At 39.9% G+C, this 13,775-nt stretch overlaps 1 protein-coding gene and 1 pseudogene across 6 annotated transcripts in view; both read right to left on the minus strand.

Moving 5' to 3' along the window:
• Positions 1-13,775, minus strand: part of Sos2 (SOS Ras/Rho guanine nucleotide exchange factor 2) — a 113,109-nt gene that overhangs the window by 16,411 nt on the left and 82,923 nt on the right. For all 6 annotated transcript variants that reach the window (NM_001135561.1, XM_087554907.1, XM_087554906.1 and 3 more), the window contains 4 exon segments: positions 7,814-7,976; positions 8,122-8,241; positions 11,037-11,259; positions 12,400-12,503. In NM_001135561.1, the coding sequence (NP_001129033.1) occupies positions 7,814-7,976; positions 8,122-8,241; positions 11,037-11,259; positions 12,400-12,503 (610 nt within the window).
• Positions 5,407-6,783, minus strand: Acp1-ps1 (acid phosphatase 1, pseudogene 1; annotated as a pseudogene).

Consider the following 13,775-nt stretch of genomic DNA (forward strand, 5'->3'; position numbering starts at 1 on the left):
TTATATATTATATGTACTTTTACCCCAATATTAAAAATCAAAATGTTTAACCTCTAACAAACATAATTCCAGTTTTACAATATCAGGAATAAAATAATAGTTTTTCATTTAAAAATTTAAAAGTGGAGAGAAGCAGCTGAGAGAACATGGAGGTAGATGCTAGGATTCCTGTCTTCACACTTACAGGTTGTTATGAATGTTCTTTTTTTTTTTTTCCTTTTTCTTTTTTTCCCCCCGGAGCTGGGGACCAAACCCAACCCCCAATCCAGTGTTATGGATATTCTTAAGGGATGGATGTGTACAGGGCATTGTATGTCTAGGTGGGCAATTATATCTTATCATTTAGATCAGAGGTTATTGTGCTCTGTGTTCTTTCATGTGGAGATTTAATTGAGTTCAGGAGGGTGTGTAGTGGCAGGACACACTGGGCCGCCACAGAACTGGGATGTGTATGTCTGGCATGATGGCAACCTGCCTTGGGAACTAGATGGTAGAGAGGTTGCTGCCAGACTCAGAGAGAGGCCTTCAGCAGTGTGATATGGGGTGGAGCAGAGCGGGTGAGACGCTGTGCTGACTGAGATGAAATATCTAGCAGATGCCATGTGGCTCTATGGTGATGGCACCTAGTGCGGGATAAAAGAACCCATTTTTTATTTTAATTTTACTGCAACAGGTGGCAAACCAACTCCCCCCCCCCACACTGTTTAAGGTTTATTTGGTGTTTTTATTGACATGACACTTGAGTGGTTGGTTCCATCATCCATATGCAGATCTTACATTTCACATACTATTGCAATGTACACTACAGACACATATAATACAGAAAATATCCTGTAGAACATTTATGCACAAGTTGTGCATGATGGACTTACACACTGGAGCCAGGTTATGACTAACTGGGAACTCATGGCCTAGGGAATGTTTGGTGAGGGTGCACAGCACAGCAATGTAGCAGGCTCCCAGGGTAATCAAAGCCTGCACGTAGTTGGCAGTGTGTCTTGGAGACAGCGGGACTGTCACACTAACCAGGTTACCACTACACAAATACCACTTAGCAGGGTAGAGCTGTGGGAACCGAGATTTCCCAAAGACCACCTCAACACAGCTGGACTAACCACAGCTCAGATGAGAAGTGTGTGGTCTCCATAGAAACCCTGCTGCAGCCTGTGAAGTGCTAGGACACTGGGAAGACAATGGTTTTTTAATAACCTTATTAACTTATTATGAATCCACTGGTAAGCCTAAGAGTTGAGAGAAAGTTTTATTTTCTAAGAAGGGGCCATTGCCATGTCGAGTCACATGATGTCTTAAGCATGGGAAGCTTAAAGACACAGAAGCAGCCTTGGCTGGCAGGCTGTAGGTCCCCTGCGTGAGAAGCAGTGGTAGCTCAGAGAGTTAGAGATTAGAAGCTGCTTTTTTAACAAAGGTTGTTTGGAAAATCAGGATACTCACATTCTCTCTAACGTGGGCTCCATGGGAATTTTGGGTTAAAATCTTAGTTAGACAAGCTGCCTGCTTCTTAATGGCAGGTGTTAACGGAAGGTGATTAAGTTTGTTATCAGAAGCAAGTGCAGAGAGTACCCGAATCACCATGTGGGGATTTTCACCCATGGTTCAGAACTTAGGGAAAATTAGTCACTGACTTCAAGTAGAGTTGTGATATTTACAAGTTAGTAAGGTTATTAAAAATAGAAGTCTGGGGTTGGGGATTTAGCTCAGTGGTAGAGCGCTTGCCTAGCAAGCGCAAGACCCTGGGTTCGGTCCCCAGCTCTGAAAAAAAAAAAAAGAAAAAGAAAAAAAAAGTAAAAAACATTAAAAAAAATAGAAGTCTGTATACCAGGCAGAGTGAATACAGACATATATTATGGAAGTTATTAATAAATAAAAATCTGAGGCTCTGGGTAGAGAGCTTGACAGATCGATGTATTTTGGGCCGAAGTCCAAAATTTGGTAAGTTGCTTACTTATTGGTATTAGAATTGATAGGTGTTTAATTTGTTTTATGAATTAATTACCCTGCTAAAGGCCCTATGGCTCGATGATGCCAGCTAGTGAGGGTTTGTGGTTATTTTTGATATTTACTACAATAGTTTTTCGTAACATGGGCTCCATGGGAGTTTGGGTTAATTTCCTGATATGACAGACTAGAAAAGCCTAAACAGGCTCATTGTTCAACACTGTTGTTTAGCTGACTTCTGTTTTTAAAATAGTTTCATCTTCATAATGGGTGTGACTTTGAGTTTTATGGTTATATTATTCCTCTGGGAGAGAGTGCAAGATATAAGCTTTTCTGGTTACAGACTAAGGAACATGGGTGTTTTGGGAGAAAGGTTTTGTCTTTGTGTTTTTAAAAAGGGTGATTAGGCTCTGGACACCATCCAGAGTCATACGGATCAGGTTTGAAAGAGGGAGACCACCTGAAAAACTAAATTCAAGAGAATCAAACAAAAAGATATCTCGATTCTAAACTTTTGTCTTGAGAATTATATGACAGAGTGTACCTGCTTGGATTCCTGATCTCAAGGACTTTCAGTTGGGTCCAGTCAAGACAGACACATCAGGTTTCAACATTTGCTCCATTTTTTCCTAAGCCCTAACCTCCAAGGATATCTCAACGCCCATGTACAGCTTGAAGAAGTTATGGAAGAGTTGTCACCCCAAGTCCCTGGACTTTGGTGGGGTGTGTGTGAAAGTGGTTATTCTAAGTTTTTTTTGTTTTTGTTTTTTTTTTTATGAGGAATTTAGAAATGGTCTTAATTTAAGAGGGAGGAATTACCTAGATTGAGTTGTACGGCCATAATCTCATTTGGTAACTAAGCTAAAATCATATATTTACTTGATACAGAACTTATTTGTTACAAAAAGTTTAAAAGTACAAGGTTTAGAGCCAGTCCTTCTATTGATGCCATTATAAACTTCTGAGTTGATTACACATGTGAGTTAAGGGCCAAATAGCAAACTCATGGCTCTGAGTTTGCTAGAGTGCTTTCAAGATAATAAGATAATTAGCAGACAACAGTCCAGATTACCTTATATAGATAAATGGTTTTCAAAAACGTCAAGGAATCTACAAATTATGACATTTAAAGTTATTTATCTTTTGTTGAGACATATCTGCTCCTAACAGTTCCCCTTCGGTGGATTTAATGAAGATTGTGAACATTTCTACCTCCAGGTGAGGTAATACTTTGTGGCTAGGCAGCCACTGGACAAAACTGCCTGCTTCATCTGCAGACTAATACTGTCTAAAAGGGACACTTTATGCAGAATAGTTGTTGACTGATAATCTCTACCATGCCAGAATTATCAGCCCTTCGAGGTTTCTGCATTTCAAGAGTCTGTTAGTTGATTTTGTGCTCGTGGAGATTTGTCTCTACAACCCCTCAGTTCTGGAAGCCGTGTTAGGCTTCCTATGTGTATAGATATTTGGTCATTCTCAGATTTCTGATGGGGTTGAGGACTGATTATAGTCTCATAACCTATCAGGCTATTTAACTCTAAAATTACACATTTTATTAGATAGTTATCAGATAGTGCACAAGCTAGCCAAGATATAACATAGATTTTTAGCCCTTCTTAAGCTGGAATGGATAACTGAATGTTCTGTTTAACTGATAAAGTGTTGGACTGGGTGTTAGGTATATTTTATGCTTTTAATTACAAAATGATAATAGTTGTGCTCAGCTTATATTTGAGAGAAAAGTTTTTTTTTTTTTTTTAGTAAGTCTTTTTTTTTTTTCTTTTTTTCGGAGCTGGGGACTGAACCCAGGGCCTTGTGCTTGCTAGGCAAGCACTCTACCACTGAGCTAAATCCTCAACCCCTAAGTTTTTTTTTTTTAATTAGAAAGGGTGAAATGTAGGATAATGTCATTATGCAGGTGAAGGCAGGTACAGGATAGAACGAGGCCTGTCACTGGACGAGAAGGAAGAATGGGCGGGAGAAAAGTTTTAGAGAGAGGGAGGGGAGGAGGAGGTGGATGGGAGTGGGAGAGAGAACGTGGAGGCGGACGTTAAGATTCCTCTCTGCACATTTATAGGTTGTTATGAATGTTCTTAAAGATTTTTTTTAAAGATTTTATTTATTGTATATGAGTACACTGTAGCTTGCTTCAGGCACACCAGAAGAGGGCATCAGATCTCATTACAGATGGTTGTGAGCCACCATGTGGTTGTTGGGATTTGAACTCAGGACCTCAGGAAGAGCAGTCGGTGCTCTTAACCACTGAGCCATCCCTCCAGCCCCATTATGAATGTTCTTAAGGGATGGATGTGTACAGGGCTTTGTATGTCTAGGTGGGCAATATATACTTATTACTTGGATTGGGAAACATTTTTAAAAGATTTATATTTTTATTTTTCACAAGTCTGTGCATCAGATGTGTGCCTGGTAGCCACCGAGGTTGGAAGAAGGTGTCAAATCTTCTAGACCTAGAGTAGCAGATGTTATGAGCTTCTGTATGGAGGCTAGAAATTGAACCTAAGTCCTCTGAAAGAGAAATGAGTGTGATTACTCACTGAGACATCTCTCCAGCCCGCAAAATTAAAATTGTTAATGTAAGCAGACTGTGCTACTACCTTCAATACATAAAGCACATATAAGTTGAAAATACATAAATTCAAAATATTTTTACTTTTCCAACTGAAAGGAGCAATGTTAGGAATTCCCAAATGAACCTCCTTCCTTCCATTCCATTCTCTCCTTCCTTGTCTTTCAGGGCTTGAATGAAGAGCTTCCCCCGTGGTGAGCAAGTCCTCCACCACTCGCATCCCTGGCAGCCATGGTACCTTAACATTTACACAACTCTACTGCACGGTCGAGGTTTGTTGTATTAAAGTGGAATTATGGCCATTCTGAAGTTTCCTTATGGTTTTTCCTAAAAACATAACATTAACTGCAGAACAATGCATGACTCATTCAGCAGCTGCCCGCACCCAGGTGGTTTCTGGCTTCTGCTACTGCAATAGTACCAGAGTCACCATAGCTGTGTCCAGGCGACTTAGAGCTGGAGTATTTGAAAAGAGTCTTTGTTCTCCGTGACTCTGACGGAAGAGTGAGTGCGTTTTCAGTCTGAACCTGCAGTGCTACGCTGGTTAGCAGAGAGATGACAAGAAGCTGTTTGGAGGCAGCATTATCACACAGCTGAGTGCTACCTTCCCCACCTCACCTGGGCAAACCTTTGTAGGCACAAAAGCAAAGGAAGAACCCATAGCGAGGAGACTGTGCTTGGTGCAGAAACTAGGGGCCTACAGACAGTCTGCTCTAATGAAATTCTAAAACGTCTCTGTAAATAAATACAAATATCCCACAAAGAAAAATGAAAGGACATGCCCAGAAAAATCATATGGAAAAGATGAAAGTGGATAATAGATACATTAAAAATATTAAACTCACTAGTTATTTTTTTTATATTTTTAGTTGTAGTTGATAACATCCCAGTTTAATTCACAATCTTTTCTGACATATATCCACATAAATTTGAGGTCCCTTTTCTGAAAATACACTAAAATTACTCATGCTTGCCTGTAATGTTGTAAAATGTTGATGAGAGAACACTTACAAACGCACACCACTATTTAAGCACACTTACTTTCTCTTTAAAGAAGCAAAGTGGCTCAAATAGGAACCAAGCTCAAGAAACTACACAAAAACCAAGTGAGATTAAAGGTGTTAACTTCACCAACCTGTTGCTCCCATCTGTTAGCATTTTTATCTTTCAGACAGGGAGTCACTGTACAGCCCAGGATGGCCTGCTGGAGTTCCAGGCCCAACATCACATCCAGGTTCTCCTCTCTCAAATATCTGAACCCTCGTTGTGTCTGGGTTTAAACTCTCCCAGTGTTAAATGGAAGGCTGCCATGGATGGAGATATTGTCACAATAAGAGACAATATAGAATAGAGAGTGTAAGGCAAGCAAACAGCACACTGGGTGCTGGCCATGCTCACACTCCAGTTAGACCAGACTACCCAGGCTCGCTGGGCTCAAAGGCTGATCTGGACCTTGTGGGTCATTCTTACTTTATTGGGTTTTCTTTTGTTTCACAGTTGCTCGTTCCACTATTTTGTAATTATGGCGAGGCCAGAGCTTTTGTTAGTCTAAGAATACTGAGCCACACCTCAAATGTCTGCCTCAAATGTTTTTATCCTTCTGAACAAATGCCTGATTTCCACCTACAATTATTTTAAAAGATATACAGTAAGTCAGCTGAAAAGAGAGGTGGGGTATGGGGCTAAGGACTGCCACCACCCTTGGGCACAGCACTGAGGAGTGGGTTGCTCAGTGGTGGTGGTTAGGACCAGCTAGTGAGTCTTCTCCAGGAAGGCCTTGCAGCACCTAAGGCATTGCTGGTACACCACCTCGAAGTCAGAGTCATTGCCATAATAGGGATCTTCAATAATGAGCTGCTTCTGTGGATCATAGCTCCCAAGTAGCTCGATTTTAGCTTTGCAGTTTTTAACTTGATTACTTTTTCTATTCAGATCTCTCAGATTGCTTTCATCCACACACAGTATATAATCGAATGTGGCAAAGTCTTCTCTTGTAATCTGCCATGCAATGTGTTGCATGTGGATGCCATGTTTTTTCATGCAGTTCTGCCCTTGATAGTCAGGGGGGTTCCCCACTTCATAGGTGGATGTAGCCGCACTGTCTATCCTCCAGTTATCTGAAACGTTTTCATCAGTTACCAATTTTCTGAACACTGCTTCTGCAATGGGTGACCGGCAAATGTTACCGAGACATACAAACAGCACTGACTTGGACCCAACCTCTGCCATGTTTCGGTCACTAGTTATTTTTTAAATACAATAAAAATTAAAACTTTTATTTTTGGCCCATGAAATCTGTAAAAATTTAATGTTTAGGACAAACTCCTTAGCAAAGTACCAAAACTCTAAAAAACAAAAAACTGTTTCCAGAGTCAGATCGTGTCAGATCTCCTAGAACTGAAGTGAGAGACTGTTCTAGGCTTCCATGTGCATGTTAGGGATTGAACCTAAACTCTGTGGATAGGACTTCTGTCTCCAGAAACTAATTCTAGGGAAAGAATCAGGGTTTCGCAGAGACACATGAATGAATGAATGAAGTGAATAAATTAATGAATAGTCCATGATAAATTATACATGCAAATGAACTTAGTTGTTCCCAAATAGAATGATGGACTAAATTATAATTTACCCACAGGACAGAAAATGATATAGTCACTAAAAAAACAAAACAAAAATGGGTTGGGGATTTAGCTCAGTGGTAGAGCACTTGCCTAGCAAGCACAAGGCCCTGGGTTCGGTCCCCAGCTCCGAAAAAAAAAAAAAAAAAAGAAAAAACAAAACAAAAAACTCTTATCTTGAGCGACAAATTATGTTTATAGAACAATTTTTATAAAAATAAGATGCATGTCATAAATATCTATGCAAAATATGTTCATTTTTAAATTAAAGACAAGAACTCTGTATCTCCCAAAATTTCTCAAAGACATATTAAACATAATTTAAAATATAACAATGTATAATTTAAAATAACTTTAGGTTTCAGAAAGGGTTATCTCTTTCTGACTATATATTGCAGCAACTAAGAAATAATTTATATATTGAATAATAATAAATTCTTTGCCATTGATGAGACTATCCATGTGTCACTGGAAAACCTACACTTCCCAGCATACGCGGATACATAAATACATAGTCTACCTTTGAATTTAAGGGGAAAAGACAGAAGATCAAATGTTTTAAAAAGAAACATTTGCTTATAAATAAGTGATGTCTTATGTTAATTTTATCAGCCCTCCCAAAAGATGAACTATTCAAGCTGAAACTTACCTCAAATGTGTGGTCTAGTCTGTACACTGACACTGAATTGACTGCACTGACTATCTCCAACACGCCATTGAAATTATTCAGATCTTGAAACACTTGCAGAATTTCTACTATTCTGCTGAGCACTGCCACCCGTTCTTCAAAGTTTTCTGCTTCCACAATGCATCTAACAACAACAAAATATTCGTGGCTTAGGACAGTTTCTTCACCTACTTGGAAAACAAGAAACCTCTCTATAAGGCCAGAGTTTTACTTAAATACGACTTAGCATTAGGACTACTAAGGCACACAGACAGTAAATCAAAACTTACTTTTCAAACCACAAAGTGAGGTTTGTTGTATGGCGAATCATTTTTAATAGATTTGGAGAATTTATTTCTTTATCTTCTTTGGTCCAGACACTCCCTACAAGTTCAGAAGGCTGGACTCTCCTGTAAAACAAGAGCCATCAATACCACTCGCTCCACAGAGATTAGTGTGGAATTGTCTAGGAAGTTCTAAAGGTGAAGTGAGAAACACACGAGCAAGGTAATTAACAGAGCAGACCCAGACAGCCTGGAAAGTATATTTTATTACTCAGGAGAAAAACAAACAGGACGAGAATAAAATCCTCTTTACACCATCACCCGAAGGAGTCTGATGACTGCACCAAAGGTTAGGAAGCAGGAAGCTGAAGTGACCCCTGCTGTGCAGGTGTAAAGATGGACACACCCTCCATCTGACAGACAACCTGTGATATCTCACACCCTGAAGACAGAGTGACTGACAACACCTCAGCGTCATGAATACACCGAGGGTAAGCTTACACTGTCCTAGGAGTGCCCTTACGAGAGCGCCCAGGGAAACCCTGAGATGAAAGCCCTGAGCAGCCTAGAAGCTCACCATCAGGAGAGTAGAGAACTATACAACAGTCACAACGCAGTATCACACGATGGCTAAAACAAGTTAGTTAACTGGACACCAACCTGAACAATATCAAAAACAATATGAAACTTTAAAACCTGGTGAAGAGTGGTACCATAAATACATGTGGCTTTAAGATATGTGAGCTGATGATTTGTATCACTGAAGGCCACACACACAGATACCTAAGTCATAAAGACAGACAGAGGAGGAACAGACATCAAGGCTGGCAATTTCCTGGGAAGAATGGAGAACAGTGTAATTAAGGAGAATTGTAAGAATTTCAATCTTATCTGTAATTTTTATTATCCATGAACAGTCATTATTATCTACACTTTTGGAATCCTTGAAATAACTAATAAAAAACAGAAGAGAAGATTAGAGCATTAATGAGTTGAGATTGCGTAATTTAAAAACTGTCCAATGCACTGCCATCAATGTCCTATAGTTTTCAATATTTAGAAAATTCTTTTTGGAGCTGGAGAGATGGTTCAGCGGTTAAGAGCACTGACTACTCTTTCAGAGGTCCTGAGTTCAAATCCCAGCAACCACATGGTGGCTCACAACCATCTGTAATGGGATCCGATGCCCTCTTCTGGTGTGTCTAGAGACAGTTACAGTGTACTCACACACATGAAATAAATAAATCTTTTTAAAAAACGTTTTGGTCAGTAGACCTGAAGTAAAATGGGTACTTGCTAACTGTTTTTGGAGCACATTTATTGTTTTCTTCAGCAGGGACTAATATAGTTCAGGCTGGTCCTGATTTTCTCTGTATCAGAATATAATCTCAAACTTTTGCTTTCTCTCTACCCTTCCCCCGACCCAGCCTTCCAAGTGCTGGGATTGTAGGCCTGGGCTACTATGCCTGACTTTTTTAGAATACGTTTTCTTTTTTTTTTTTTTTTTTCTTTTTTTCGGAGCTGGGGACCGAACCCAGGGCCTTGCTAGGGCCTTGCTCTTGCTAGGCAAGCGCTCTACCACTGAGCTAAATCCCCAACCCCTAGAATAGGTTTTCTTATTTAACTATTATTTCACTAGAAATTTGCATAGTATCAATGTTGGTATCAAACAAATCATAGAACAAAGAAATGCATTTCTATGCCACAAAGCATGTCTCCATGGAACTACAGACTTAAAAATGATATCCACATTATTTTTTAAAACTGAAATCACATCTGTTCATGAGAGAAAACTTTATTCAATACAGTATGCTCTGCTGCCTCAAGTGACATGGTCCTTCCTGCCTGCCTGTCCCAAGTAACCATATGTACCTACTTTAAAGACTTCCTTCCATAAGTAATTCCAGGCTACTTAAAGTATAGCATGACCGTCTCAATGAGCTGTCTGCGAATACTCATTACTGACATGTTAAAGGTCAGATTCAGAATAGCCCTGCCAGTGCCAACCTCAGACACACTTCTAGTGAAGACAGTTTATATCTGTTTCTTTCTAGTCTCTATAGTACTATATAGCCTTGCTTTTTCCTGTGTAATCTTTTTTTAATAGCTGCTAGACTGGAGAGATGGCTCAGCAGTTAAAAGCCTTAGCTATTTATGTTCATTCCTAGCATCCATACGGCAGCTCACAAGTGTCTGCAACTCCAGTCCCAGGGAACCATATCCCAGGCATCAGGTGTGCACTGTGACGCAGACATCACATAGCCAAACTACCCATGACAAAAAATACATTAATTAAAAAAAAATCTCCTGATGAGGATACTTCTCAAGGATTTTTTTTTGTTTACTTTATTTTTTCAGACAAGGTCTCATGTAGCTCACATTGGCCCTAAACTTGCTATATGTGGCCTCGAGCTCTTGATCCTCCTGCCCTCTGCCTCACGACTGCTGGGATGTCAGGCTTATTCCAGCACGCCTTCGTAGGATACAAAGAAGGCTTGTGGATTCAGGTAAGGGCTTATTTTTCAGCAGGGAGCAGTTACCTACATGTACAGTAGTTACTGGAGCCTGGGTGGTAAATGAAAGAGAAAAAGACTTCTCTCACTTAATACTCTACTCATTTATGTCAAGAATCTCATCCAGACTGACTGGCCTAATCTCAGACTAAAGTAATCTAGGAAGTAGGAAACACACACACACACACACACACACACACACACACACACACAATTATTGGGAGAGGGGCTGGGGAGGGACGTGTGGAGGTCAGAGGACAACTTGGAGAGGTCAGTTCTCTCCTTTCACTGTGTTGTTAGCTCAGAGCTATTCTTAAACACTGATGAATAATTAGCAAAGTATTCTGAAAACCCTTAAGAAGTTTAGTCAGAGTTCTTGAAATAAAGTAAGAAATGAACATAGTTTACCTGTAGAGATCAGATTCCAAGAGTGTTAACTGCCGTGCAATCTCTATGGGATGAAGTGTCATAAGGTCAAAGGTTTCAGACTGTCCCGCCCTACTTATGTGCCATTCAACCGGTGGAGGCGGACTTTCAAAGGTGATATTATGGCTTACTCCATTGGCCTGAGCTTGCTTCTTCCTCTTGATGATTTTAGCAATGGATTCTACCCACTTCTTCATGGCTTTCCCTAGGGGGAAACAAACAGCAAAGCCTTTTACTTGACAAAACCCCTGAAACTGTGAGTCAGAATGCTTGGTTTCATAACAAGAAGAGCAAACAGGACACGAGGTAGAGCTGGCTTGCTGCGCTATTTCAGGCAGTGTCTAGAGTGTTAGCACACGTGTTCGTTACTAATAGCACACATTTATAATATCTCTGTTCAACTGTCAAGTCCTGGAGTTTCACTTCGATGCTGTGAGTCTGAACCCTCAAGTAGGAAACTCTTATCTTTCCGGTGCAGAAGACATTTTTCCTGGAATACTTTTCTACAAGCGAATATATTTTTTTCATTGTTAATGGTTCAAAATTAAAGAATAAGATTAAGGGGAATGGGAGGCAAAATTAGTCCCATTTTTATTTAGTTACAGGAGCAACAACCTTGAGGTGACACAAAATGTTACATTTTTTCAGATAATTTTTACATGAGTATGAGAGAGTGTATGTGTGCCTGTGTGAGTGCCTGTGTGTGTGCATGCGTGTGTGCACACGAGCGTGTGTGTGCATGCGTGTGTGCACCATGTATGTTCAAGTGTTCACAGAAGCCAGATGAGGGACTCAGAGCATGGAGCTGGAGTTTGGGCAACTGTGAGCATCATGATGGGTGCTGGGAACAGATGGGACTCAAGTCCTTTCAAGCAGCACCATGGCAGCCCCTAAATATCTGAAAAGGAAAACAAATAAATAAAAAGAAGCTTTTGGCTTCTTCTTTTTTGTTTTTTGTTTTTTTTTCCTTTTCGTTTTTTCAGAGCTGGGGACCGAACCCAGGGCCTTGCGCTTGCTAGACAAGCGCTCTACCACTGAGCTAAATCCCCAGCCCCTTGGCTTCTTTAAGAGGTATTCTCCAACACTGCAAAAGGGAACTGAGGGGCTGGCTCAGTGGCCAAGGCTTGCTTCACACAGCAGGCCATGTGCTCGGTCTCCAGGATTGATGGAAACAAGAACAAAGCTGACATCTGAGAAGGCAAGGGTCTACCAATGCACTGTTTAGAACAAACAGCAAATATCCCATAAACATGAAAACTAGTTCATTTTTTAACTAAAAGTCACAGAGTTTCTAAAGTAAACTCATGTACAATGTAAGAATCAATCTAGCCTTTAAATAATATACCTCTTACACTTGAAATGAAGGCTTCCAGTCTTTCAAGCAATTCCAAGTCTCTTTCAAAGTCATAAAAATGATGCTCAACCCAGTGGCGAAAGACATTCAAGACCCTGATAAAATGGAAGGAGACATTTATTGAGAGCTACATTCAATATTACACAGAGCTCAAAAATATTAAGAAGATTGCTTTTCAGACTATGCACTAAATTGAAACTTTTAAATACAAAACCTCATTCTGTGCTTTATTACTCATTTATCTTAAGGAAAGGGACAGTTTTTACTTTTGTAAAATATCATGCTTCATAGTATGAAATTTTTTTAATTTCTTACATGAAAAAGGCATTATGTGTATGTGTGCGAAAGTCAACCAACATCACATCTTCTTCAATCACCGTCACTGTCACTGTCACCATCACCCTCACTGTCACCGTCACTATCGCCATCACCATCATCTTCACCTTCACCAGATCTCACTGGACCTGGAGCTCACCAATTATGCTAGATGGGCTGACCAGTGTGCTCCCACAATCCTCCTGTCCCTACCTCTCCAGTGCTGGGATGACAGGCTCACACTACACTACCATTCTTAGATTTCTATGGGAGCTGAGAATTGAAGCCAGGTCCTCCTGCTTGCAATGGCAAACACTTTCTGGATTTATCCCTTTACCTAGGCTCCTGAAATCATTTTTAAGATACAAATTTTGATGGATTTTCCACATAAATGAAAAAGTATCATTTAGTGTATTTGATTTTGAATTCAATTGCTATCCGTTCTTTGTAAGCTACAGATAAGTATGTAATCTTATAGTTTATTTCTAAAGACAAAACCACTGCTTTAGATAGAGTATTTGTTTTGTAATGCCACAAGATGATTACTTGTGATATTACAAGTACACAGATTTAATCGTCTATATAGTCACAATTTTCCACTCCCTACCACTGATATACTGTAATATAAATGAGTTGCTTTAGCATTTTGTTTTATTACCTCAAAAAAAAAAATGACTATTCCCAGTTAGGTCCTATTCTTTCCTCACAGCAGGATGAGAGAACACAATTAACTTTCAGTGTATGCTGTGCTATCATGTTAAACAACCTCATGTTTGGAGTGTCCAGCTGGCACTGCAGCTTAGGAATGCACCAAATCACAGACCGGTTAGCGTCTAGTTCATGCTTAGCTAAATTCAAATAGCTCCATTTCCTCCAAGAGCAATGTAATTCTAAGGCTGTTATATGAAAGGAGAAAGTCTTAGCATCAGACTTTACCAAAACTAAACATTTTAGCTTATCAAAATGCTAGTAAGAAACCGAATGTGCTAGCTACTGTGTGGGAGAAAAGACTGGCAAAAGTTTTTCCTGACAAAATGCAGTAGACGGTAAGC

Source organism: Rattus norvegicus, chromosome 6 (assembly GCF_021556685.1).
Source record: "Rattus norvegicus strain SHRSP/BbbUtx chromosome 6, alternate assembly SHRSP_T2T, whole genome shotgun sequence".
Taxonomy (NCBI): domain Eukaryota; kingdom Metazoa; phylum Chordata; class Mammalia; order Rodentia; family Muridae; genus Rattus; species Rattus norvegicus.